This window comes from Dermochelys coriacea, chromosome 16 (genome assembly GCF_009764565.3).
Source record: "Dermochelys coriacea isolate rDerCor1 chromosome 16, rDerCor1.pri.v4, whole genome shotgun sequence".
Lineage (NCBI taxonomy): Eukaryota > Metazoa > Chordata > Testudines > Dermochelyidae > Dermochelys > Dermochelys coriacea.
In genome coordinates, this window is record NC_050083.1 from 2,097,979 (window position 1) to 2,125,397 (window position 27,419).

A 27,419-nucleotide genomic window follows, 5' to 3' on the forward strand; every position below is an offset into this window, starting at 1 on the left:
ACACGTGATTCACTATAATAACCTCCCAGATGTTTTTCAGCAGTATTGCCACCTGCAAAGTTATTCCCCACTTTGTAGTTGTGCATATTCCATCCTAAGCAAAGTACTTTACATTTGTTTTTATGACATTTCATCTTATTGATTTCAGACCAATTCTCCCAATTTGTCAGGGTTGTTTTTTAATTCTAATTCTGTCCTCCAAAGTGTTTGCAACCCTTCCCAATTTGGTGGCCTCCACACATTTTATAAGTATACTCTCCACTCCATTATCCAGGTCATTAATGAAAATATTGAATAGTACCAGACCCCTGTTTGACCTCACTAGATGCAACTTTCCAGTTTGACAGAGAACCATTGATAACTGCTCTTTGAGAATGGTCTTTCTACTAGTTGTGCATCCACCTTATAGTAATTTCTTCTCAACCAGATTTCCTTGGTTTGCTCATGAGACTGTCATGTGGGGCTGTGTCAGAAGCCTTACAAAAATCAAGCTGTAGCACATCTACTGCTTCTCCCCATCCACTAGGCCAGGGGTCAACAACCTTTCAGAAGTAGTGTGCCGAGTCTTCATTTATTCACTCTAATTTAAGGTTTTGCGTGCCAGTAGTACATTTTAATGTTTTTAGAAGGTCTCTCTCTATAAGTCTATATTATATAACTAAACTATTGTTGTATGTAAAGTAAATAAGGTTTTTTAAATGTTTAAGAAGCTTCATTTAAAATTAAAGTAAAATGCAGAGCCCCCCAGAGCGGTGGCCAGGACCCAGGCAGTGTGAGTGCTGCTGAAAATCAGCTCGCGTGCCACCTTTGGCACGCATGCCATAGATTGCCTAGCCCTGCACTAGGCCCTAACCCTGCCAAAGAATCACCATCCCAGGCTGCTGGCCATTCAGGAAAGCCCACTGGCTCATGGGTTGGCCACACCACTCCCTGGGGCTCAGGAAAGACGTGGCTTTCAGGACTGTCCCCTGTGTTCTCTAGGGCTCAATAATGCATTTCTTTATGCATCTGCTTCTCCAAAGTGATTTCCCTACAATCTCACTCTCTCCCCTCTTGGCAGGAGGTTGTCACAGATGACAGGGCACTCTCCTTGGGTTACCTGTCCTGCACCTATGTGCATGGAGAAGTTGCTGCTAGGCAGCTGTATGCCATTTATCTGCAGCCCCCAGTCAAACAGCTTGGAAATCAGAGCCAGTCGTGCCAGCAGGGCCCTTGTCTGAGCTGCTTCTCAGACTCTTTGCTCCAAGGGAAGTAGCAGTTCAGGTGCCGCCAGGTAGCGAAGCGCACAACACCTGCCCTACGTAGCTCTGCTGCGGAAGAGGCTCCACATGTGCCTTGCCCTGCAGTCTCCTTGCAGAATGCTTCAGTCCAGTCTTGGCCATGCTGGGGGGTCATTTGGCTGAAGCCTTTGCACTCATCTTGTTATTATCGTGCTCGGCGCTCATGTCCCCCGCCAGCCACAGAGCTCAAAGCACCATACAAAGATGGGGCGTTTTATCCCCATTTAAACTGAGGCATGGCAGGGTCAAAAGGCTTGCTGATGGTCAGACAATGAGTCAGTGGCAGCAAGGAGTCCTAACCCTCAAGCCCTCCCCTCTAATCACTGAGACTTTAAACACCTTTGGCTCTAGCTGTCAGTCACCCCTATTTTTCCTCTTTCTAATGGGCTGGGAAATTATTCATTCCCCCAAATCACCCTCCAAGCCAGGAAACTCGGCTTTCCTGGCTTCTGACCTAGCCCTTGTCAGACAGACAGGCCATGCGTGAGGTGCCTGATTCCTGTGCCCGATGGGGCTAGCGCCGTGCACTCTGCCCGGCCTTTGTGCCTAGCAGTTGGCAGCTGGAAGCAGGGCTGCCGTGGGAACACACACCTGCCACAGCTCCCGAGGTCTGGGATTGCCTCAGCAGGGGCTCAGCCAAGATCCATTTCACAGGGGGCAGAACGAAGCTAGCCTGGGATTTGCCGGTGACTAAGCGTGAGCTGGCAAGGGCTGCCCTAGCGTGAGAAAGGGAGAGCTCCTCCTCTGCTGTGTGCTCACCTGGAATAAAGGCTCTGCGGCAACCTGCATTTCTCTGCCAGCCCTCTCTCTCTCGGCACTTCTCTGTCCTACTCACGTGTCCCAGACCCGGTGCCCTGTGTTCCTGGAGACCTGCGGGGTTTGGGGCAGAGCTTTTCACCTCCAGGTCAGCAGAGTGAAGCCAGCCCCAGCTGGCAATCGCCAAAGGGTATCCCCTGCCAGCTGCTCTCGGCCCATGGAACAACATCCCGTTAACAGCTGCTGGCAGCCATCTGAGCAGAGAGCCCCCAGAGACTGAGCCAGCCCTAGCACTGACGCCACCCAAGACGGCTGCTGGGGAGATCCTGGGGAGATGATGCTCTCCTTGCTTTATAGGGGCTTGTGATTATGTGGCATTAACTTCACCTGAGATGTTGTGCATGGAGGAAGAGGTGAGCCATTGGCTGCTCTGCTCCTGCCCATTCACTGGGCATGTGCCAGGGGTTTGGAGTCAGCAGGTCGGCTCATCGCTGAGTGCGGCTGCTGCAGAGGCAGTGCTGAGGCTCCCTGCACCCTCCTGAAGCAGCTACAAGCTCTAGCAGGTGTCGTGCACAGGGAAGCCAAGCAGCTCTCCAGGCCGAGCTCCAGCCTGTCACTGTCACGCTCAGGCAGCTCTGATTGATGTCCTCTTGCTGCTGCTCCAAAGGAGACATTGTCTCTCCCTTTGCTACCTGATGAACTGCTTGCCTGCCCCTGTTCAAATGCAGCCTCTTCCTGGTCCCATTGGCTGAGGGGAGTCATGTGGCCAGGCAGTTGTATTCCGCCTTAGCTGTCTCAACCCCTCTGAATATTTTCCCATCGGAACTGCAAGTCTCGTGTTAGCTGTGTCATCATCATTAAGGGCTGAAGAATGTTCCCATGAATTTTGGCTTTAATTATATCCGCACCACTAATTATTCTGTGCCCTGTTTTTTTCTAACCTAGCACAACAGGTCCAGGGAAAACAGACGTATGCAAGGAGGGGGAAGTCAGTCCTTTTCCCATTGAGAGGCTCATTCCTTCCCCACCGGTACCTCTGTAAAACTCCCCATTAGCAGAGCTCAGACTGAGAAGGCTGCTCTGGGAGAACATTGCCAGTGCAGCCGTCTGCCCCTCCACACCCCGGCAGGCTGGACTCGCCCCTTTATGGGAGATGGCTGGTGCGCTTTGATCAGGGTAGCGTTCCTGACGGGAAGCTGCCCACGCCGTTCGATTGGTTCCACCATGTTTAGGGGGGGTATTAAACCTATTTTCATTGAACTTTTTATGATGATTAATTGCCACTTCCACAAAGTGGTTATTTGTCTGCTGTGCTTGCCCCACTCCTTTGGGAGCTGAGGCCTGGTGATGGCTTTGTTGGTCATAGCATTAAAGGCCCAGGGGGCGGGGGTGTTGCAGGAGGGAGGGTAGCCTTATAGCAAGAGAGGGTCTAGGACAGGGGTAGGCACACTTTTTGGCCCAAGGGCCACATCAGGGTGCGAAACTGTATGGAGGGCCAGGTAGGGAAGGCTGTGCCCCCAAACAGCCTGGCCCCCACCCCCATTCATCCTCTCCCACTTCCCACCCCCTGACTGCCCCCCTTAGAACCCGTGACCCATCCAATCCCCCCTGTTCCTTGTCCCCTGACTGCCCGCTCTCAGGACCCCCTGCTCCAATCCTCCCCCACCCCAGGATTCCAACCTCCCTGGTCCCTATCCAGATCTCCGCCCCGTGACAGGCCCCACAGGACTCCTACACCCTATTCAACCCCCCTGTTCCCTATCCCCTGACCGCACCCCCCAGAACCTCTGTCCCATCCAACTGCCCCCGATCCCTGTCCCCTGACTGCCCCACGGGACCCCCTACCCCTTATCCCACCCCCACCCCCGGCCACCCCTGCTCCCTTACCATGCCGCTCAGAGCAGCAGGAGCTCACAGCCCTGCTGCCTGGATGGAGCCAGCCACACTATCTGCACGGCGAACTGACTCTGCGGGGGAGGGGGGACAGCAGGGGAGGGGCTGGGGGCGAACCTCCCCGGCCAGGAGCTCAAGGGCCAGTCAAGGACGGTCCCGTGGGACAGTCCCGTGCCCACCTCTGGTCTAGGACTAGGAGATAAACCTTATTCCCCCCATAGGCCACCAGGTCACCCAGTTGATCTGTGGCCAAGCTGGGGAGAGAACCCAGTACTAGTCCTGTGCCTTGTCCACTGGAGCACTCTGCCAGACTGCGAGGAGAGATTTCATTTTGAACAGCTGGAATCATTGCTAATGTGATTTGTGTTCTAGAGATCACCAGTCTGTGCATATCCCCACCACAGAAACATCAGCTCCTCCTCCCTCTAATGTGTTTCAGGTCTGACCACTTCTTGAGGCCAGAGGGAAGTTACACCTCCATGGCCCATCCAGCCCTTGGCCTCGTGTTGAGACTATTATCAATGGGGACCAGCAAGCGCTGGCATGAACCAATAGACAGTGCACTGGGCTGGGAGCCAGGAGATCTGGCCTCTTCCCAGTCCTGTCCCCTTCCACCTCCTTTGTCTCCTCTTCCCACCCTTAGGTCCATGGCTACCATCACACTGCCCCCTACTCCTGCAAGGCTCTCTCAATCACCTGCCAATAGCCTTTTTCTCTCCTCCTTCCTGAGCACCTTGTCTCCTTTTTTCTCGACCTACACCAGCCTCCCCTGAGTTCTTCACGTGTGGAATAGCTTAGGTTTGCTTGTCTTATTTAAACTGTCAGCTCTTCGGGGCAAGGAACGTTTCCTTAGCTGTGTTTGTACAGTGCTGCGTGAACTTGCGACACTTGACACTCCGTGTTCTGGAAGAATGATACTGATTGATGGAAAACACACCCAAAAGCCTGACTGTTTGCTCTCCCAGGCACAGAACTGGCTCAGTCACCTTGTAATCCCTTCGGAACAAATCAAACAAGGTGCTCTTTCCTTCCGGATGGGACTGGGAGCTGTGCAGTGAGGGGGCTGCCTCATGCAGACTTTGGCACAAGCTTCCCAAGTTGCATATGTGACAAGGAAGGGAATGCAATAAATGCGGCCAATTCACCTTTGTCTGCTGTGTTGCAATCCAATAAAATTTATAAGGCACCTTCCATGCCAGATGTCCCAAGGCGGCTTGTGAGACATACAAGGACTTTGGATAGGTCACAGGTGCCCTGCAGAGCAGCGGCCTTTGTAGCTGTGTTCAGCATCACATGCAAATCTTGCCCAGGAGAAAATTTCTTAGCCTGTAGGGGGCAGCGTCACTCAAAAGAGGCCTTGCCCCAGTAGTCTCCTGTGCAAATGGAGTGTGCAAAGGCAGATGCATACGTGAGAAGGCTGTAGAACCTCCCCACCAAGGGGTCTGCTCGCCCACCGCGGGGAGGAGCCAGTGATGGGCCTAACTCCCAATAACATTAATAGGAATTAGGAGAGGACCCGCCTCCAACCTGTGAGTGGGAGAACAGGTCTCTGTTATGTGTAAACAAACCCCAGGGCATACCCAGGAGTGTCAGAGCAATGAGGAGGGTAGAGAAGAGTGAACTGGTTTGAGGGGCTCCTGAACTTCTCAGGAAAGAAGCTGCAGTAGGTCTCTGCTCTTAGAGACTCTGGAGATGATCCTGCACAGCTCAGGAGCTGAGCTTCAGACAGTAAACCTTAACTGACCTTCAGTTGACCCAGAGCTTCTTTTATCAAGAGCTTAGACATCAGCATTTCAGCTGGCCTCAGAGATGGGAAATGCTGACGGGAGTTCATGTCGATTCCCAGCTGCCATGCAGACAGAGCTCATGTTCAATGAAAAGAGAAACAGTCTCTTCCCCTGTGGTCAAAAAGTGCACCAGTTTTTCTTAAACATTTTTCAGGGCATTTCAGTAAATTGGTCCCATCTCAACCTCACCTGCAAGTTGTGCAGAAGCATTTCTGAGTTTTTGTCTAAGTCCTAGCATGGTTACACCTAGAAGAGTTTCTATTCTAAGAGATGCAGTTAAAATGCAGGAGTGGCACGTAAATGAAAAGTGAGACAATCATGAGATTTAAGGTCTGTGTTTATTCAAGACAGTTAAACCCTGAGAAGATCAGATCCGATAACCTCCTGAAGTTATAATTTAACCCTGCCTTATGTTTTGTTCCTCGGGAAATCAGAAGTGACTCCCTCGTGATTCTTCACAGTGCAGACCTGACTTCTCTGAGAATTCTGGTTCTCCCAACCAGGTTTTTGCCTGAGTTCCTGGTGTTTCAGAAGAGCGCATTTGGTGTCACTTTTTTCTTGGTTGAGTCTTTTTAAAAAAGAGAGTGAAGGAGGAATGTTTGTTTTCAGTGGGCAGAGATGGTTCCTTGGAATGGGAGACTTGCAGGGATTTCTCATGTGGCCCAGAGCTGGACCTAGATTTTGCTCCTGTTGGTAATCATGAGCACGCTCCGGTCTCACGCTCCCCATGCATTCGCTGGTGCCTGAGTTGGCCAACAATTCTTGAAATGTTAAGGAAGAAAAGACATAGAAATATTGATTAAGGGTAACATTTCCAAAGTGCCTGTGGCCCAGATTGGCCCAGTGAAATCCATAGACATTAGGAGCATAAATACTTGTGAGGATCTGAGTCTAAGTGACCTAGGAGCTGAAGTACCATTTTCAAAAGTGCCATGGGGATTTGGAGCCTAAGTCCCATTGAAAATCCGTGGGGTTTAGGTCACATTTGAAAATGGGGCTTAGGCTCCTACATCATTTAGGTGAATTTGAAAATGTTTCCTTAAATTTTTTGCAAAGCTCTTTTTCCCTTTTCCATCTGGCTGCACCTGCACCACTCCCTCCCTGGGTTGTGTATTTCCCAGACTGGCAGGAGCTCTGTGTCACGTCTGACCATTTGTGTTCCTACCGCTGGGGGGAGTCACTTGGGCACCACCCACTGAACCAGATTCATTCCATGAAAGTGTCAAAAAAAAACAACAAACCAACCCCAAAAGCAACGAGCCTGTGCAGGTTTTCAGGGAAATGAATGTTTGGGAAAGGAATGAAAGCTGCTTGTTCTGCAGCATCTGAGAACTGGAAGAATAGGGAAGCCTCATGTTTTAATACAGAGCATATGACAAGAAATGAGGAATCAGATTGCAGGGTCCCTCTTCCCATGTGTGCAGACAACTTGCAAATCATGTGGTATCAAAAAGTGATCCTGGCATTGTTGATTAAGAACTGTACTTAGGCGGGGAGTAGGCCACTGCCTGTCTGCTTGTCTGTCATCACCATGTTCTCTCTCACTCTCTCGCTAATGAAGTACTGTATATAGGCTCTGAATACTTCGTGACACTAGCCTGCAGAGGTCTCTTTTCTCCCCTACACTCTCGGAATCAGGAGCCATTACTTAGATTTCCTTCTTTCACTTCTTCTGTCTCCTTTCTCCATCCTTATTGCCAAGCCAGCCCTGGCTGTTGGGATCAGGCGGCGTGAAAAAGGAGGTCTTACGCCGAGTGTAAGTGGAGTCTGCTTTGAGTCCGATGAAGCTCCACGGCTGAGGGCCTTTCCCTGAGAACGTCCTGCCCCACAAACCCTAGCATCTGCAGAGGCCCCGGAGGGCAGTTGGGTCACAGATGGAGGAGCAGTCTCTGAGGTGCCGTCACTAGGGATGTAAAGTTTCAGAAAAATTTGAAGGCACGGGGAAAAAATGTGTGTTTCTGGGAGTTTTCAAACCTCCCGCAAAATTCTGGGAAAAATTGAAATATCTGCCGTAGTTACTTGCTTATCAAAACTAAACTTTCTTTACTTCTAATACTGTACATTTCTAAAGTATCTTCATTTTCAATACTTACTAGTATTAGAAAGCATTAGAAGGGCAGCAGTAACATTGCTTTAAACAGGTTTCAGAGAAGCAGCCGTGTTAGTCTGTATTCGCAAAAAGAAAAGGAGTACTTGTGGCACCTTAGAGACTAATAAATTTGTTAGTCTCTAAGGTGCCATAAGTACTCCTTTTCTTATTGCTTTAAACATTACTCTTTCACTGTTCATTCTGAGAGAAAATATTGTATATAACAGCTTCTTCTACATTTGTCCCAAAATGTCCAGTACTTTCATACCAGGTGTCAGAAAAAAACAGGGAAAAAATGTCCTCTCCCCCGCCCAAGTTTCCATTTTTCCCTTGCCCCTCACATCTCTGGTCGTAGCTAGGCCTGAGTCTGTTGAAGGCTTTAAAGATCAGGACCAGATCCTAGATTGTGACAGGTGTGAATGAGGCGCCAGAGCAGTGCCCTTGGTGCGTAGGAGGTTTTTTTTTTTTTTTGCGGGCTTCGGTGGGCTCTGTAAGCTGTCATTCCTCTGTGGCCTTTTGCCTTCATGCCAGGCAGAGGTGATCTGTTGTAGGGCTTGCTTGGAGGGACTGATAAGCGTGATCAGGCCCTGCTGAGAAGAGGGGGCCAGGCAGAATGGGAAGCCAGCATTTCATAACACTGTTGTAATCTGAGAGTCGCAGATCAGTGCTGAGTCCAAGGCTGTCCACTATCTTGCTGGCTGGAGGGCAGAGACCTCTGATGGCTGGAGAGGTTAATACCCCTGCAGGCTCCTCACAGTGAGCTCCTCTTCCGGCCGCATCACCTCAGCTCCCCAGGTGATGCCTGCGCCATCCATGTGCTGATCTGTCAGGCCCTGTGACCACGGGCTGACGGCATTGTCTGCTGACAAGAGAGGAAGCTGCAGGGCATCGGTGCATTGGACTCCACATAAGGCCTCCAGGCTTGCCGGTCAGGCTGTTCTGTGATCTATCCACAAGGAGTCAGCAAACCCAGCCTGGGGCTACACTGTTCCCTTCCTACAGCTCTGGGTTCAGTGGATAATACCCTGGGTAGGTTTGCAAACCAAGGCCGTTATCATGGTCTCTAGAGTCACCACCACCGTAGGGAGAGGTTCAGGGAGCCCCCATCAGGCTCCAGGGCACAGAGGTGAGGTTCCCACACACTTTTTGAGCTACTAGCTGGTGCAGAAAGGGCTTGAGGCCCTGGGGCCATCTTTACTCAGCCACAGCCCCTTTGGGGCATCTGACTTCCCCAGTGCACTCACTTGGGGTGAAATCCGGGACCTATTGAAGTCAGTGAGAGCTTTGCCACAGACCAGGTGTGCAAGGGAGCTCCCTGCTTCCTTTCTCCCACACCCAAGGAGAATCCCAGAATCTGGCCCTAAAATTATAACCTAATCAGCTTTCCTACTGAATGGCATAAGCAGGGTCTGAGGGGAGGCTTCCTTCCAGCCCTCCCTGTACAGCACAGTTCAATGGGCCAGCAACCCTGAGGATATTCTCCTTCCTTTGCAAAGGTTTTGGTCACTGCCAGATTCCAGGCCAGTCTGATCTGATCCAGCCATGTGGCAAGGCCCATGCACTGAGGAGGAGAGGGGGAAAATGGATGTTACTGCATTCAGGGCACCTTGTACTCTGCAAAACAGCCATGCAGGGCTGGAAGGAAGTGGCTGATCAGAGAACTCAAAGCATTTGCCACAGTGCGTGGAAACTGAGTTCTCTGAAGAGTTCTCATCCCCGATTGCATGGCCTCTCTGAGACTTTCCGTTTTACCCACTGTCTCAGGCTTTGCTTGAAATGCAGCTTCAGAGAGCGGAAGGCAGAGGCCTTAACAGTCTGAGTCATTTGCAGGCTGGGGTTTTATTGCCTCATTTCTTGGAGTGCCTGACTGCCAAGTATTGTCCTGACTGGGACAGCTCTGCCCCATTCCTGCGTGTGGTTTGGGAGGTGGTGCCAGAGCTGTGATGGTATATTTTTTTCTAACAAATAGTTGTCCCACTTTCCTCTCTGATTCTCCCACCTGAGGAGAGGGGAGCATAGCCCCCAGATGAGACCTCTCTGCCGCGTCCAGCTAGTGCTCCACAAGCATATCAAAAGTGCTAAAGACCTGATCCGAAGCCGAGATTCTCATTTCGTACAGTAGACTTTAGATCAGACCCCAACCAGGAAACTTACCGCATTTAAGATGTATGCACCTTTGAGCAGGGGGGTGGACTAGATGACCTCCTAAGGTCCTTTCCAACCCTGAGATTCTATGATTCTAATCACTTGCCTTGGCTGCAGCTCTTTCAAGGGACTGGTCAACGTGGAGCTTAGTCCTTTGGGGTCTTTAGTGAGTTACAGGTCACTTTGGAAGTCACACCTCAGTTCCCCTGTAAATTTTTGTGGCATTAGTCACATCGTCCCGGATTTTAAATAGTTTGTCTCTCCCCTTTTGCTGTGTGGAAGACCTACACTAACGGCCAGTACAAGGGAGAACAGTGAAACTAATGCGACAGAGCACCACTAAAGGCCCTGGGTGAAATCTGGGCCCCATTAAGATCAGTGGGAGATTGAGCACTAACTTCACTTGTGCCAGGATTTTCACCTGCAGTTGCAACCAACTGGAAAAGAGAGAGAAATATTTTTTCCTCCAGTCTCAGTGCTAGGAGTCTTAGCCTAAGATTTCCAAAGTGCAGAGTGACCCGGTGTGTTCAGTTCCTGAGGCCCAACTCCAGCACACCGTGAAGGGGTCAGATTTTCACAGAGCTCAAAAGAAGAGGAGGACTTGTGGCACCTTAGAGGCTAACACATTTATTTGAGCATAAGCTTTTGTGAGCTACAGAAATGCATCGATGAAGTGAGCTGTAGCCACGAAAGCTTATGCTCAAATAAATTTGTTAGTCTCTAAGGTGCCACAAGTCTCCCCTTCTTTTTGTGAAATACAGACTAACACGGCTGCTACTCTGAAACCTGTCACAGAGCTCATTGCTTTCTGAAAACCAGGCCCCTTTAAGAGTCTCAGATTGGGACCCCTAATCACTAGTCATTTTGGAGACTGTGGGCCCATGTGTGTTACTTGTGATAAGTAAAATCTGTCCAGAGAAGTGATTTGTAAGGCAACGGTGCCCATTAAGAAAGCTCATTACCTCAGCAAGCTTTTCAGTTCTGTGCCTATTTATGCAATACTGTAGGGAGAGCCAAAGAGTGAGTTTCAAAGCTGTAACTCAGGCTCATGGGGCTTGCATGACATTTACAGGACAGTCTCAGCTTCTGGTGCTTTATGGCAGCATCCAGGTCCCAGCTGAGCGAGCTATACTTCAGGGTACGAAGCAGCAGGTGTCTGTCCTCCCAGTGCTGAGCTGGGCTGGAGTTGGCTAGCCATGAAAGGTTGAAGGCATTCATTTATTTGGGGGGCAGGATGGGGATTCCTAGAGAGCACTACTGGATTTGCCATGTTAAATTATGAGCTCTTAATGAATAAGCCCTATCATGGGCTTTTAATGGTCATTTTGGTACATTATTCTTTATGGGAGCATTACACAATAAAGCTGGGCAGTTATTTTTTCTCTTGAGACTTTGACCCAGAGTTCAAGCTATAAACTGGGTTTGCTGTAAGTGACTAGCTGGGGCAGAGTGCCTCCCCCAGCTGCCTCCCTCCAGACCCACACCTATACCCCACTCTTCACTTTGAGTTGGCTGGCATCTGGGGAAGCCTGAACAGATCCCTTGAAATCCCTGAGCTGGGGCTGCATAGTCAGATGGGTCAAGAGTTCACATCCCACCTAGCCAGCTGGCTGCAGAGGCCATGCCAGAATCCAGAGTGGGCACAAGGCAGCATGTTGCTGTAGGCCTGGCTCAGGGCACAGCTCATCTCTGTGCCTGACACTGGGCTGGGGATGCAGTGTCATTGGAGGAGCATGTGGCAGCCCTGTGACACGGCAGCAGGCTGGGAGAGCCACCCCGGCAGCATGGCCAGTGTGAGCAGCTATGAGTTGGGTTGGGGTGTTGCTTTTTTCCCTCTGATCTTGTAACTCTCTTGTGGATTTCCCTATTGCCCTGTACTACAGGAAGGAGGGTCAAAGCCTGGGACTCTGGAGATCTGTGTCCTACCCTAGTGCTGTCACAGCCTCACTCTCTGACCCCATGCCTCAGTTTCCTCAGCTGTAACAAGCCGAGGATGCTGACCAACCTCAGAGGGCCATTGTGGGGCTGAATTCATTGGTTTGCAAAATGCTGTGAGATCCTTGGACAGAAGGTGCTACAGAGCGGCAGAGGACTCAGCTACCGCCCTCTTTCTAATCTTCCTCTCTCTTCCTTTTGCTAGTTGTGTAATTGCGACAAGTACTTGAAGATCTCCAAAGACCAAATGAGGCAATTGATGCAGTTCGGTGGACTCTTAACAGAAGAAGATAATGCAGGTAACAGAGTGGGCACCTAACAGGTTAATGCAGCCTGGCCAGGGGTTTGCATTCCTGCTTGAGCCGGTGAGTGGACTGTGCTCCTGCGCTTGGAGCACCTTTGCACTCTGTTGGCAGGATTTGCAATAGCCCAGGGACCAACTCCGAATTTGTTAAATGTCTCAGCATCCTGAGGCTATGTAGACCGGTTCCTCAGGTGGTGTAAATCAGTGTCGCTCGGTCAGCTTTAGGGCACTGATGTCGGTACACACCCGCTGAGAACCCAGCCCTAATAACTAAGGGATGAGGATGTGTTTTAAAGCAGACATTTTATCGCAGCTTTTTTGTGCGTGTGATTTGTTGGTCATTTGACTTCAGTGCAAAAATAAGTTACAGGGATTTAGACCCACACAATAGTATTGGTGTGTAGACAGTGTTCAGGTACAGAGGTGCAATAGGTGAAGTGTTGCAATTCCTCGATCATCTCTTCTCCCCAGCAATTTCCATGCAGCTGGGTATTGTAAAGATAGTAGCAGTAGCCACTCCTAAAGCCCGTTGTTATTTGTATGGCCTTTTTAATTGAAGGACTCATTTCCAGATACTTTTTACTGAGATTGCAGTTCCATAAAATATAAACGCAGCAAGAACGACAGCTGGGCTTTCCAAAAGGAGTTAAATATCAGAGGGGTAGCCGTGTTAGTCTGGTTCTGTAAAAGCGGCAGAGTCCTGTGGTACCTTATAGACTAACAGACTTATTGGAGCATAATACTTATGCTCCACTTATGCTCCAATACGTCTGTTAGTCTATAAGGTGCCACAGGACTCTTTGCCGCTTTTACAAAAGGAGTTAGGCACCCAACTCAAAGCCAATGGGAGTTGGGGGGCTAGCTCCCCCTTTGGAAAAACCCAGCCCCATACAGATGATATTCTAGCCCTTTCTAGACAGGAAGGCTCTGATTCTTCAGGCTGCACCTTGTGGTGCAGCATGTAAAACGTTACTCAGAGTCTTTCACCCCCCGCTTTGTGCTGGTGTATCTGTCTGCACAGGGTGTGGGGTGCCAGGGAATCAGGCTCAGCCAGTAAAGAGCATTTCCAGACCTGGTGTAGGTTTGCCAAGGACCTGCACCATAGACAAGGCCCTTCTGAGCTTGCAAATAAAGACCCTGATCAGCAAAACTTCAGGACCTCTAAGCACAGCTATAGTAATCCAGCCACATGGATTCTTTTCCTTTGCACTATGATTTAGAAGAACTCATCCACTGGCCGTTGGGTGGAGAGGGCTGTTTTGAACGCTGGGTGCAATGATTTCCCGTAGGTGCATTAGTTACAGTTGAAGCACTTTCCCATCTAACTCTCTGCAAACTGTGTCACCACAGGCTGCAAAGTGGCTTCTCATTGCTAGTGTCTCTAACGCCCCAGATGCTGCCTCTACGGCTACTCTTAAACTGGGTCACATTGCAGCTGGAGCGATTACAGTCCAGCTAGAACTGCCCTTAGAGACATGGTAGGGAGGTATTCTTCATTTCCTGTCTCAATCTGCTCTGCTGTGGTGTTGGCTACAGCTGCCATGCTTCACCCCAGTTGTGGCAGCATTTCAGTGAGTGACATAGAAGCAGTTTGTGATGAGAGGCAATGAGGTCCAGTGGGCAGTGCACTAGAACAGGTAGTCCTGGAGATCTGAGTTCATTGCTGGATCTGCCACTGACCTACAGTGCAGCCTTAAGCAAGTCACTTAACCTGGCCTTGCCTCAGTTTCCCTGTCTCTGTAGGTATAGACAATGATCATTCCTTTACTTTGTGAAACACTTGGAGCTCTATAAATGCAAAGGGTTTACTATTGATTAAGTGCAAGGACCTTTGGGCTGAGGGGAAGATGCAGTAGATACGTGACTGTCATTCCTAGAAAGAAAAGGAGGACTTGTGGCACCTTAGAGACTAACAAATTTATTTGAGCATAAGCTTTCGTGAGCTACAGCTCACTTCATCGGATGCATCCGATGAAGTGAGCTGTAGCTCACGAAGCTTATGCTCAAATAAATTTGTTAGTCTCTAAGGTGCCACAAGTCCTCCTTTTCTTTTTGCGAATACAGACTAACACGGCTGCTACTCTGAAGCCTGTCATTCCTAGTACTCTGCCTGGCTGGGGGAATTGTCCTATCAGAGCTTTCCCTGCTGAGAACTGTTCCTGTTTCACAGTAGCCCAAGACTGGCCCAGCCTGTTCAGCCAGTTTCCAGAGTCCTGGATGGGAAAACAGAAATGCTTTGGTTTATATTCAGCTATGATAGGTGCCCCTTTCTCCTCAGAGCGTAGTGCATAGTGAGTGTGAAGTGACTAAAGAGTCTCGCATCTGCCAGCTGAGCTCAGTGCACACACCTGGGGCTTACTGCATTCCCCTAGTGTTCCCCCCACAAACTCCCTATGTCCTACCCTCCCCTCCCCCTTTTTCAGGGACTCCCTGCAACCACTTTGTGTATCCCCTCCCTCATACCATTGTCCCACACAGCTGCCACTTTCTGTACCCCCCATTCGCTCTCCTCTCATGCCTGGGAGCTTCATTCCTTCCCATGCCAGAGGCTCTGTGTGTGTTCCCAGTACTAGGGGCTCTGTGTGGCCCTCCCCCATACTGTGGCCCTCCCTTCCTTCCATTCTTACTTTATTTTTTTCTTTCTGGGAGATCTGTTTTTCTGTTTTTTATTGCAATCATAGGTTCTGCCCACATATAACATAGTTTAGTTATATATTAAAGACTTATAGAAAGAGATCTTCTAAAAATATTAAAATGTATGACTGGCACTTAAATTAGAGCGAATAAATGAAGACTCGGCACACCACTTCTTAAAGGCTGCCGACCCCTGCTGTAAACCCTGAAGATAATGGAAACCACTTCAAGCCAGGGGGTGAGGCAGCACCCTAGTTCCAGCACCTATGCCTAGAACATCCCTGAAATCAGATGCAGTGTCCAAAAGTTATTGCATTACATCCAGACAGGCAGGTAGGCAGGCAGAGAAAGGCCACTCAGTTGAGCATAGGACCTCGCTTTGCTCAGCCAACAATCTGAATCACATGCCAGCAATTCTGGCTGAGAGATTTTAGGGGAACCTTGATTTATAGATTTTAGGACCAGAGAGGGCACGTGGCATTAGCTCTGTCACTGCAAGGTCACCTTTGCACTGGGGCAATACTTCTTGGGTTGTGGTTGTAGCCAAATTATCCTGGCAGTGCAACACAAAGCAGCCACTCTGCCCTGAAGGATCCAGCCCTTTGCATCCCACAGTTACATGAAACGAGAATAATCTCCAGTTTCTCCACAATAACCCATGCACCTTCTCCAGTCTCTCCAAGCACGGCTGGGGACTGTCTCCTCAAATGTTTTCAACTGTGGCCTTTTAAGGGTCTTTGGGAGGACAATTGTGATTGCTAGGGGACTGAACAGTGAGATAACGGAATATGTGTTGCCAAAGCAACTGTCTGTTTGAGTCACATATGGATGGAGACCATGCCCAAGGGACTGAAATGCAACTAAAGGATGCAGCTAGCACAGTTTTGGCTCTTTGCATGCAGATGTGCCTGAAGCTACAAAGGGCCATTTGCTAAGGCCGATCAGTTTTGCAGGGGGTCCAGGCGGTGAATGACAAGAACCCCTTGGCACTTGCCATGTTGGAAACGTCTCTAGTAAGGTATTTTTCCATGCCGTTCTGTTTGACTTGTTTCCATTCCTTTTTATGGCTGGGCTTGTATGTTATTAATGGACATTTAATCCTTGTATAATAACTCATTTGAATTTTTACCTTGGGCTTTGTACAGGTTTCCCAAGGTTTGGGCACATTTTCCAATCCAGTCTGTTTAGGGTTTATCCAGATTTGCCAGAAATTGCTCACAAGCCCAGATAGAACTGCCTCTGATGGAATTCCCAGCATAGTGGTCCCCACAGCTTTCCCAGGGGTGGTTTATGTATCCATGACAAAGAGGGGAAAATGAGCAAGTCAGTTTTGTGTTTGTGAGTTAGTGTTGCAGGCTCATGGATCTGTGCCTTCCCTTAGCTTTGTGCTGCACCCTCACCCCATCGCTACGAACCCCAAGAACATCACTGGGGAGGATTCTGCTGCAAAACTGATTTTGCAAAAACAAGACTGAAATGATAAGACACCTAAAATTTACATGGGATGTAATGTGGTCCCTAATGGGGCAACTTGGCCCAGACAACACATGTCCACACCTAGGTCACCATGTTTCCAGGGACACTACAGTGGAGCATGGGCTCTGACATGCCACCAGCTGGCCAGCCTTGTTTCAGCCACAGTGTGGAATGGGAGACCATCAAATAGGTCATTCTAACCAGGCCAGGGGACATCAAAAATATTACTTGCCTAGACTCACTGTAATGGGGACCAGCCCTGGTGATTGATATCTTAGTAGGGCTATGACAGGAGAAATCAGGCAATGTGAGAACCCAGACACAAGTCATGCTTGGGTACTTTAGATTACAAATTTGAATTTTTTTGTGAAATATTGTCACTATTTTTGCTGACTTTTGTAGACATGCCTGGCTATGTCCCATATATGCCATGCACTCAGACGCATTCATGTCTGCCTGTCTTCATTCTGGCAAGCTCTGGTAACGGCCTCCCAACAAATCAGGAGCAAACATATAAACAGCCAGCCTTGTTCTGCCTCCTAGTAGCATCTTTTCATTGCCTTTGATATTCTTCTTCCTTTAAAAGCATGCTCTAGGTCCACCAGGGGTTATGACCTTGATACAGGATTTGATGGGAGAAATTCTAGGTCCTAAGTTATATAGTTGGTCAGACTAGATCAGGGATCGTCAGCCTTTGGCACGCAGCCCGTCAGGGAAATCCGCTGGCAGACCGCATTGGTTTGTTTACCTGCCGTGTCCGCAGGTTTGGCTGATCGCAGCTTCCACTGTTCACCATTCCAGGCTAATGGGGGCTGCGGGAAGCATCATGGGCCAAGGGATGTGCTGGCTGCCACTTCCCGCACCCCCATTGGTCTGTCACGGCGAACCATGGCCAGAAGGAGCTGCAATCAGCCGAACCTGCGGACGCTGTAGGTAAACAAACCGTCCTGGCCCGCCAGCGGATTTCCCTGACAGGCCGCGTGCCAAAGGTTGATGAACCCTGGACTAGATGATCAACAGATCACTTCTGACCTTCAAATGTATGAGTCGGTTTCCCTTACTGCTCCTGTGATTTTCCTATGCAGTCTATGATTCCTTTTGCCATTCCAAGCTTAAGAATGATGGAGGATCAGCTATATCAACCTGGGACATATGCGGAGGGACCAGACAGTTACCTTGGGATGCCCTGCTCCTGATTGCAAAGCTGTGCACAGTGGCAGAGCCAGGCTACTCTGGGCTGGATGTGCTGCTGACGTGTTGGATGTCAAGCTCGCAGCTGTTTCATAGCATGCAGAGGGAGTATCCTAGGTCTGAGAACAGAGAGCAAATACTTCGGCATGTTGTTGTGTGCAGAATTTTTGTCTCAGCTGATAGCTGCTGTGCAGTATTTCCAACTTGCATTACTATCTTCATCACAAGAGATTGCCACATTGAGGATTTGCAGTGGCTCCTATGAGATGTATGATCAAGTGGTTTAGCTAGGGGATTGGGAATCTGGAACCAGCTGCAGATTCCAGCTGAGATGCTGGCTACCCTTAGGTAAATCACTTGATTTCTCTGTGCCTCAGTTTCCTTATCTGAAAAATGGAAATAATACTGGCCTGCTTCACAGGGGGCTGAGGTACATTGAGCCAGGACTTGTAAAGCATGTTGAAGCTGTAATTAACCATTGGAACAACTTACCCAGAGTCATGGTGGATTCTCCATCGCTGGCAAGTTTTGTATCAAGATTGGCTGTTTTTCTAAAAGAGCTGCTCTAGTTCATAGTGAGTTGTTTTGGGGATGTTCTCTGGCCTATGCTATGCAGGGGATCAGACTAGATGATCCCTTCTGGCCTGGGAATCTGAATTGCTGAGTCAACAGCACTAGTATAAGCAAACTGCAGAGCATTTGTAACAATAATAACTTACTCTGTTGCATTTTGACTGGATCTCCACCCCCCTCTTCCTCACAGCTTGCACTGAAAGTCCTTAGAAGTGAAATAGATCAGACCTTTCTGAAAGACCCATTTGTGCCCCCCAAGCTCAACCAGCTGTAATAGAACAGCCTTTGCAGCAGCAATTGGATATCTGCCTCTCACACTAGAGGGGTGCGACTCTCACCTGCTGCCCAGTGAAGAGGGCTGCCATGTGACAGATCTGACTTTACTGCCATGGTTGGCCCTGCTGCGGATGGTTGTCCTCTGAGCTGCCTCATCCACCCTGCAGCTGTTGCATAAGGTGCTGTCACTCTCTGATGGATGTGCCCCAGAGAGAGAAGTCAGTGCATTGTGGGGCCTCATTCTGGTGGTTGAGATTGCAGAGGGAGAAAGAGGACAGGCAGAACATGACTCTTCTCCTCTACCAGTGATGGTGACCCCAATGGGAAGTGGAAGATCATGGCTAAGGCTCTCGGCCCGAGGATTCACAACAGGTTCATCAACTTGGCATTCACTCCTGACGGGTTCCAATCCTCTCTAGGTCAGTAGCAAAACAATCTTGGTGACCTCATCCTCATCTCCAGTGGGTGTTTTTCCACCTTGCCTGTATATTGTGCCATGGTTCCTTTGGCAGGGATGGGAGTCTTTGCTGAAAGTTTGTCCGGGTGTGGAATAGCTGGGGGTGGCAGGGCAGGCAGAGGTGGGGAGTTGTAGGTCAGGACTGGCAGGCATTGACAGAACTCAGGGCAGCTCAGGCTGGAATAGCTGGGGGTGTTGGGTGGCAGTACTGAGGGGCGTTAGCAGAGGCTGTGGCTCTCTGACGCTAGACAAACAGGGATATTTCATCTCAAGATTGAGGTGCACTGACACAACGCGTGGAGGCCCAAGACTGACTAGCAGGATGCTGCAGGTCAAAATTGAGATTCCTGCACTGAGCCAGGCTCAAACTCATGCTACTGATCCTTCCAGTCCTCCCAGATTTTGCTCTACAGAGCAGCAGAGCTGGGAATAAATCCCTGGAGAGACCCAGGGCTGTTCATTAAAAGGTCTGGTGGTTGTGAATGCAGCATTGTACAGTGTGGTGAGCCCCAGAGGTACCCTTGGTGTGGGACAGTGCAAATGGCAAGAGGGTGGATGGAGGATCCTTGTTTGTGTCACACGAACAGCATGGGAAAAATGACTGTTAAGATGGGGTTGCTGCAGATAGGCTGCTGTGTATACAGCCCGTGAGCGCTCCCCTGGCTGTGACCCTGGACACCTGTTTGTTCAGCACGTTTCCCACTCACTTGCCTGCAGAAGTGACTCAGTATTTCTTTCCCTTCCTCCCCCCAGCTTCTTAAGGTCACTCTTCACTGCACTGCTGATTACAGCGTGAGAATTTTCTCAGCCCTTCACTCTGCGGTGTGGCCTGTGATCTCAGGAAGGGGGGAGGAAGCAGTCAAACAGGGAAAGCTTTGCAGCTCTCAATTGTTCTGTGCTGAGGTTTATGCCCCATGTCTCCCAGGGAAGAGTTGGGGTCTTTCTACATCCTCCCCCACTTCTCCACCAAAGCTCTCTGGAGCCAGGCCAGTGATTCTGACACTAGGGGCTTCCAGGGTAATGCACAAAACCCACCGGCACTTCCTCACAACTTGGTGAACCCCACAGCCTCCTTAGCCATGGACTCAAGTCTGCAGCTAAAGAGGCATCAGTCTGTTGAGAGCCCTCATTTAATTAAACTTGAAGCTGAGATGGAGCTGTCACTTTAAAATAAGGTAGGCTTGAGGACTCACGAGAAGGCTAAAGAAACAATGCGGAGTCCTTGTGGCGCCTTAGAGACTAACACATTTATTTGGGCATAAGCTTTCATGGGCTAAAACCCACTTCATCGGGTGCTATAGAATCTCATGCCTGACCCTTGCATGCTACGTTGGCTCACTCCACTACAAGGCGTAGTAGCCAGCACTTTGGTACTCCATGTTGAATGTTGTGCTGATCCGATTGCCACATAAGGGTGGACATGCAGTAACCTAGCCCAGACTTCCATGAACACGCACAGCAGGCTTAGGGTAATGACCCCAAGGGACAGTGCTCAGGGATCTCCAGCTGAAGGAGCCACATACCTCTTTTCACTCATCAATGGCAAAGGTGTGTGATCACTATTATCCCTGCTTTGCACATGGGGAAACTGAGGCACAGCTAGGTGATGGAGCTTTCATGAGGACTGGCAGCGAGCGGCAGAGCCAAGGGTAGAAGGCAGAAGTCCTGATTTTCACTCCCATCCTCAATAGTTAGACCAAACTGCCCCAGAAAGATTAGCATTTAGTGCAAGGTTGAGTGTACACTAGAAAGAGCAACCCCATAACCATAATATGTTGTTCTGAATTATTATTATTTATTACAGGCTCACCTAGCGTCCCCAGATGAGATTGGGGGTTCATTTTTCCTATAGGTTTGTACAGCACCTAGCACAACATGCCCCAGCCTGTTTGAGACCTCTAGGCACTTCCACAATATAAATATCAAATAGTAATGGCATTGAACTGTGCCGGGTGCTCTACATACACAGCAAGAAAATACCTGCCCCGAAAAGCAGGTCAGGGGCAGAGCTGGGGATAGACCTAGAGCATGGCATGAATGTCTCAGAGGCTGGATGTTCATTAGAAATGTCTGTCAGCCCCCTTCCCTCTCCCATGCTGCAGATACCCTGACAGGTAGTAGCTGTGCGTTCCCAGAGCTGTGCAGACATCCCATCAGTATTATACTGACGGTGACAGAGAATAAGCAAGAGCCAACTGTGTCCTTTGCTTATGCAAGAGTAAAACTTAGCAAAACAAAACATTGTGCTCCCTTGTCGGGGACAGGGGGTGCCTGGCAGGGTTTCTGGGGAGGCTGGGGGGAAGGCAGAGAATCCAGCATGATCCCTTTCCCTTCCATGAAACCCTATCGAGAGCGAGGAGAGTCTTGGACTGCTTCATGTCATTTTTTGCCTTGTTGCTTTGCAACAGCAGGGCAAAGAGGGGCACAGGGCTTAGCATCCAATCTCCATCCTACCTGGCTCCGAGAAAGCCCTAAGAACTTGGCCCCTCCTGTGTTGCACTGGTTGCACAATCCAGAGTCCTTTGTCCTTTGCTTATCACGATTATCTGGAAGGAAAAGATAATCAGGCATCTTCAGTTCCTTTCAATAGAGTGTGTTTCTCAGGCTCGGAACTTCCCTTATCAGGAGCCATCTCTCACCAAGGGAAGGTTTCTCATGGACCTTTGTCCTCCAAGAATGCTTCCAGGTGTGTTTTCAGACTTGTGCAAAGTCTTTATTAGAAGTGCTTTCTTCAGAACACCTAGCTCTTAATGGCCAAATTACAAGGGAGTATGTTGCCAGTGTGAGGGAAGTGCTCACAGTGACAGCCCTGAGAGCCGGGTGTGGCTGTGAGCATGTCAGAATTGCCTGGCAGAACTTTGTGTGTCTCAGGATATGGCAGGTGACCATTATTCCTCAAGGATCATACTTCCACAGGGACCTGCTGCTGCTACCCAGACAGTACAGACACAAGAGCATTGGTGCCCAGGTTCAAGCTCTCCAGCCTCACGGGTAGGAATGCAGGCTGTCTGCCACAGGTGGGCCTGTATGAGAAGAGAATAGGAGATGGTTGGACCCTTTGCTGGGGTGGCATAAGCACCCCAAGTGAGACTAGGTTAATACCCTCTGATGGTCCAAGTTTGGGAGAGCCTCCTACCCCAGCCTGGAACTCACACAACATATGGAAAGTATTTTTAAAGCATAGTGTCTAACATTGTTTGGCCTAAGCAAACATTTAAGGGTAGGGGTTTCAAAATGCCTAACTGATGGAGAAGCAAAGCTCCATTAAAAAATCCCATCCTTGAAAATCATCTTTCCCCTGCTCCTGATCCATTGCTGTTCCCATGGGTGCTATGCTAGGAATTCCCCAGCCCTGTGCCCAACTCAGTGCTGGTGTCGGGGAGATCCTGCTAACAATGGGACCCAGGCTCGCCAGGACCTGGTTCTACAGAGTGCCCTGTCATGAATAAAGGACACTGGGGGGACTGGTCAGCTCATGCCTTCCACTGGCGTCCTTAACGAGGGTGGGTAGATTGTACCACAATCATATTCTGCAGGGAGAATTCAGTACTTCTGATCACCAGGTCTCCCCCTGCTAGTCCTTCGTCTCTCAAACAAATCCCCCTCAAGCTGAGCCAGCCTCCAGCCTGGCTCCTCATTAGCCACCACTTTACACAGAGGGCAAAGAGCATGGGATAGGAATCAGGGGGCTGGGATCTGGTCCCAGCTCCGACACTCACTTGCAAGTTACTTAACCTCACAGGGCCTGTCTGCCCTGTCTGTAAAGTGGAGTTAATGCTTTGTAAAGCAGAGTGTTTTGGGATCTGTAGCTGGACAGTGAGTGGGGTCATTATTTATGTGTTTGACAGTGGGGGAGCATTCATTTGGGGAGACAGCAGGTCAGAGAAGCACTCCCTCACACTCCGAGAGCTGGATTGCTGCCAGCATTGTTTCCTCTGTCTGGGGGGGCTTCATTTCTCCAAGAATGAACTTCTTCAATAAGAATACGGTAACCACCTTTATTTTTACCCCTCATGGCCTCAGAGCTGCCTGGGCATTCAGCTGTCCTCACAAGGCGTAGGCATGTCCCTCTCTCCAGAGCCCCAACTCCTCTTCATGGAGATTAGTTGACTCCCTACAACACTGGGTTTATCTCAACAGGCAAGAAGTCCTATTTCACCCTAAGTAGCATGGGATTAAGCACTGCTGCCAGTGTGAAAGTGAGGCCCTGGAATAGGCCATGAAAATTGTTACAGTGGGACCCAGGAAGCTGGCCTGCCGCTCCTTCCAGCCCTCCCACAATCTCTTTGTGATCCTCTTACTGCCTCCCAATATCAGAACCACTCTGGCAGTTTGGCTAATCTGGATTCTACGGCACTAGCAACACCTGCTGTCATGGGGACCGTCCCATCATTCCAGTGCCACCCTCATAAATATTTACTACTACTGCTAAAAGAAAAGGAGGACTTGTGGCATCTTAGAGACTAACAAATTTATTTGAGCATAAGCTTTCGTGAGCTACAGCTCACTTCATCGGATGCATTAAGTGTCAGCGCAGCCACTGCAGCTGCTTTTGGATCCTGGAACCCAAGCATCAAGTCGCAGCCCTGGCAGAGATGACTGGGAGAAGACTCTTAGATAAAGAGTAGAGGGAAATGAGGATTTCTGGTCCTGTCAGTGTTTCTTTTTTCATGAGCATAGGATATTGCATAGGGCATAGGACATGGCCATCACTTGGTTTATCCAGTTTCCTAGGCTGAGCCAGCACTGCTGGGTTTGGACAGCAGAAGTTTGGGCGCTGTGCGCAATGGGGTAATGAAACCCATGTCAATGGGTGTGCGTGAAGGAGTCTGCCATTGCCCAAGAGAGTCCCATGAGGTAACCTGTGTCCTGAGAGGAAAGTCATCATTGCTAATGCCACTGAAGTTGTGGCACACAGAACATGGGGAAAGGGCGAGCATATTGTGAAGATCTGTGCAACCTATGCTGTCTGTAGCATCTCCTTTTGGCAGCTCCAGTAGGTGGAGCTTGGTTTGTGGGAGGAGTTTGGAAGACTAGCTCTATTTGTCACTTCCCAATTCCACCCCTGCTTTTAGCACACTTCTTAGGTGTTTAAAAGCAGGGAGATATATTCTGCTCGTCAAACCCTTGGTGGGCTATAAATTGTACACAGAATAAAATGTCAGAAATCGCTTTGCACAAAGGCTGTTGGACTCAGTCGTCCCAGAGCCCATGTTCTAGCCCATGAAGCTTATGCCCAAATAAATTTGTTAGTCTCTAAGGTGCCACAAGGACTCCTCGTTTTTGTGTATTTTGGCACTCTCACAAGATAAGGCACCATATTTACCCTGCTTTAGGAAAGGAGGGGGGAGAAAAATCCCTCCTGAAAGAAATCTTCCCCTCTCCTCCCCCAGCCCCTTCCAAACGAAGCTCTTTCTCTCCAGAGCCACCACGGAGATGACCTTTTCACAGCGACTTTTTTCTAAGATTGTTTGCCCGAGTTGGCACCCTGCTTACTGGCTCCCAGTGGCCTTTTCAGACAGGCTGCCACAGGGACACAGGCGTCTTCAAAAGCCTTTGAACCGAATTCCATCAAGGGGGGTGGGGCGGGAGCTTTACAAGCTCCCATTGAAAAATTGTTACTTTGAAGTGATGTTGCATTTTCAACCCATTGAAGCACCACAATTAAGAGGGGGCTGGGGCCGATCGAAAGGCAAAATGCTGGGTGTCACAAGCCTTTCTCTCCTTCTCTTTGTAACTATGACCCTCCCGCCCCCTCCCATCTCACCAGCCACATCCCACAGGGGAAGGGGAGAGGCGGCTGGGGGGAGTTGGTACTTCACGCTTTACAGGCTGCCTTGAGGAATTTTTTTTTAAATCCCACACGCTACTGGTGGGAGAAGTGTGAAGTCCCCATGGCTGAGAGCTCACGGGGCTGCACCATGGTTGACAGACAAGGAGATTTCCAAAGAGAGGGGGAAATGCCAGACATTCCTGGAAGAGCACAAAAGCTCAACTGACTATCAGTAAAGCCCAACCGTGCCTGCTTGGTACCTTCAGAGAAGAAAATAACTGAAAGGGGTGATTATATTTAACCATTTCAGGGCTGAACATGCATTTTCAAAGACAGAAGGGGGGTGATGTGATTGGGCAAACCAGGGATTTTACCACATCTCCAGCACTAGAGCTGGTGGATTTTTTTGGCAAATAGTATGTTTTGAAACATTGCCTCGTTCAGCCCAAATGACTTTTTTGTGGGTTTTCATTTCAGTGAGACAAACAGACCAAAATTCAGTTTGTCTTTTTTTTTTCATTTTATTTTTGAATTCAGCCACTGACCTGAAAATCAGTGTGATACATCTGGGGGCTCCACACTGCTGTGTTTGAGGTCATCATTATTATTGATCATTATTAGAATATAAGAACAGCCATACTGGGCCAGATCAATGGTCCATCTAACCCCTATCCTGTCTTCTGACAGTGGCCAGAGCCAGATGCTTCAGAGGGAATGAGCAGAACAGGACAATTATCGAGTGATCCATCCCCTGTCTTCCAGCCCCAGCATCTGGCTGAGGCTTAGGAAACCCAGAACATGGGATTACATCCCTGACCATCCTGGCTAATAGCCATTGATGGACCTATTCTTCATCAATTTACGTAGTTCTTTTTTGAACCCTGTTATGGTCTTGGCCTTCACAACATCCTCTGGCAATGGGTTCCACAGGCTGACTGTCCATTGTGTGAGAAATACTTGCTTTTGTTTGTTTTAAACCTGCTGCCTATTAATTTCATTGGATGACCCCTGATTATTGGTATTACAGTAGCATTTAGAGAGTCCAGCCAAGGTATAAGGCCCCGTCATGCTGGGCGCTGCACAGATACATAGTGAGAGCCAGTCTCCGCCCCAGGAGCTTACAATCTAAATAGGTAGGACAGAAAAAAGCTGTGCAGGAGAAAGGAAGGATTATTCTCTCCATTCTGCAGAAGTGAGGCCCAGGAGAGTAATCACTTGTCCTGGGTCACACAGTCAGTCTGTGTTCCAGACTGGAAATAAGGGATAAATGTTTAACAATCAGAATAATAAACCACTAGAACCACTTACCAAGGTCCTAGTGGATTCTCCTTCACTGGCAGTTTTAAAGTCAAAGGCTGGATGTTTTTCTAAAAGCTCTGCTGTAGGAATGACTGTTGGGCAGGTCTCTGGCCTGTGCTGTGCGGGAGCTCCACCTAGATGATCACAGTGATCCCTGCTGGCCTGGGAATCGGTGCCTCCCTCGGCTTTGCCTGCCCCTTGTCAAACAGGCAAAATAAACTGAAAAGTCCCTACCTAGATTTGCAGATTTTTAAAGCCAGAAGGGACCACTGTGATCATCTATGCTGAGCTCTTGCATAGCACCGGGCAGAGAACTGCCCCAGTGACTCCTGCACTGAATTTAACAGCACGTGACTCCCTTCAAAAAGACATCCAGCCTTGATTTAAAGACTCCATGGATGGACTTGAACACCGCAAGCTTAGGACAAGGGGTGTCTTAAACCAGCCATAGACAGTGTCCTGAAATCTTCCTGGGTAGTGTTGTTTTGAGTGACAGCCCTCACGTCTTTACATTTTGGTCAGGGTCTGTCATCACATTTACCCAGTTCTTTATTTCCTTTCTGTGGTGGTCGGATAGTTTAGAAAAGATATCCCACATGGAATGTTAGAAAAGGCATATAATACATTCACAGGGCATTCCCGTTTTACTGATCAGCCGCGCTTGAATCTGGTCACAGGGTGCTTAGACATTTTTAAATGTATCAGCTAACGTGGTAGCTATGTCTGTCATGACTCTCACACCCCTTGGGGCCAGGATTATAGACACATGCTGAGAACCCGTTATTTTAGAATAATAATACTGGATCCTTCTCCAGCACCTTCCATCAGAGGATCTGAATGTACTTTATACATTAATTTGTGAAGTCTCTGAATGCCACTGTGGGATAGGGAGGGAGGGATTATTACCCCAGTTTTACAGATGGGGAAACTGAGACACAAAGGAGGAAGTGGCTTCTCCAAGGTCAGTTCTATCCGAGTTGGAACCAGGCACCTGGCCTTGAGTGCCAACCATGTGCTTTGACCACACAGCCACCCTTCCTCTGGTTTGATAGCAATTCACAGCCTCTTGGCAGAGGTGTAAATGCGTACACATGGTACAGGCACTGCATAGCCAGGCGCTCAGTGTATGCTTAGCAGTGCTCCTGGCTTGGGAATACACCTCTATTGAGGTGTCCCTTATTTTTTCCATGCATGGTCACACACCACTGTGGGGCAGGCAATTGAACTCTCCCTGCCATGGAATTCTAAGCGAGGGTTAACCAGCCCGAAGGAAGGACCAGCGTCTGGACCTTCCACAGGGCTGATTCTGCTCCACTCCTGTGTGCCGGTCTGGGGCATTCCTGGGCTGCAGAGGGAGCGGGAAGAGGCAGGAGAAAGATTCCTCCAGCTGTGCAAGGCCATTTTAAGGGCTTCTCCACAGCCCTCTCTTGCAGCTTCTGCCTCAGAGCACGTTGGGCTCAGCACGGGAGTATCAGCGCACTGAGTGCTGGGAGCGGGGGGATTCTTGGCTGTCCCTGGGGCTGCTCTAGCGGCCATGCAGTCCCCACAGCA

At 49.4% G+C, this 27,419-nt stretch overlaps 1 protein-coding gene across 9 annotated transcripts in view; it reads left to right on the forward strand.

The window, feature by feature from the left end:
* Nucleotides 1-27,419, forward strand: part of EXD3 (exonuclease 3'-5' domain containing 3) — a 585,677-nt gene that overhangs the window by 553,819 nt on the left and 4,439 nt on the right. For all 9 annotated transcript variants that reach the window (XM_038374189.2, XM_038374190.2, XM_043498834.1 and 6 more), the window contains one exon: nucleotides 12,091-12,184. In XM_038374189.2, the coding sequence (XP_038230117.1) occupies nucleotides 12,091-12,184 (94 nt within the window). The remainder of the gene's footprint in view (nucleotides 1-12,090; nucleotides 12,185-27,419) is intronic.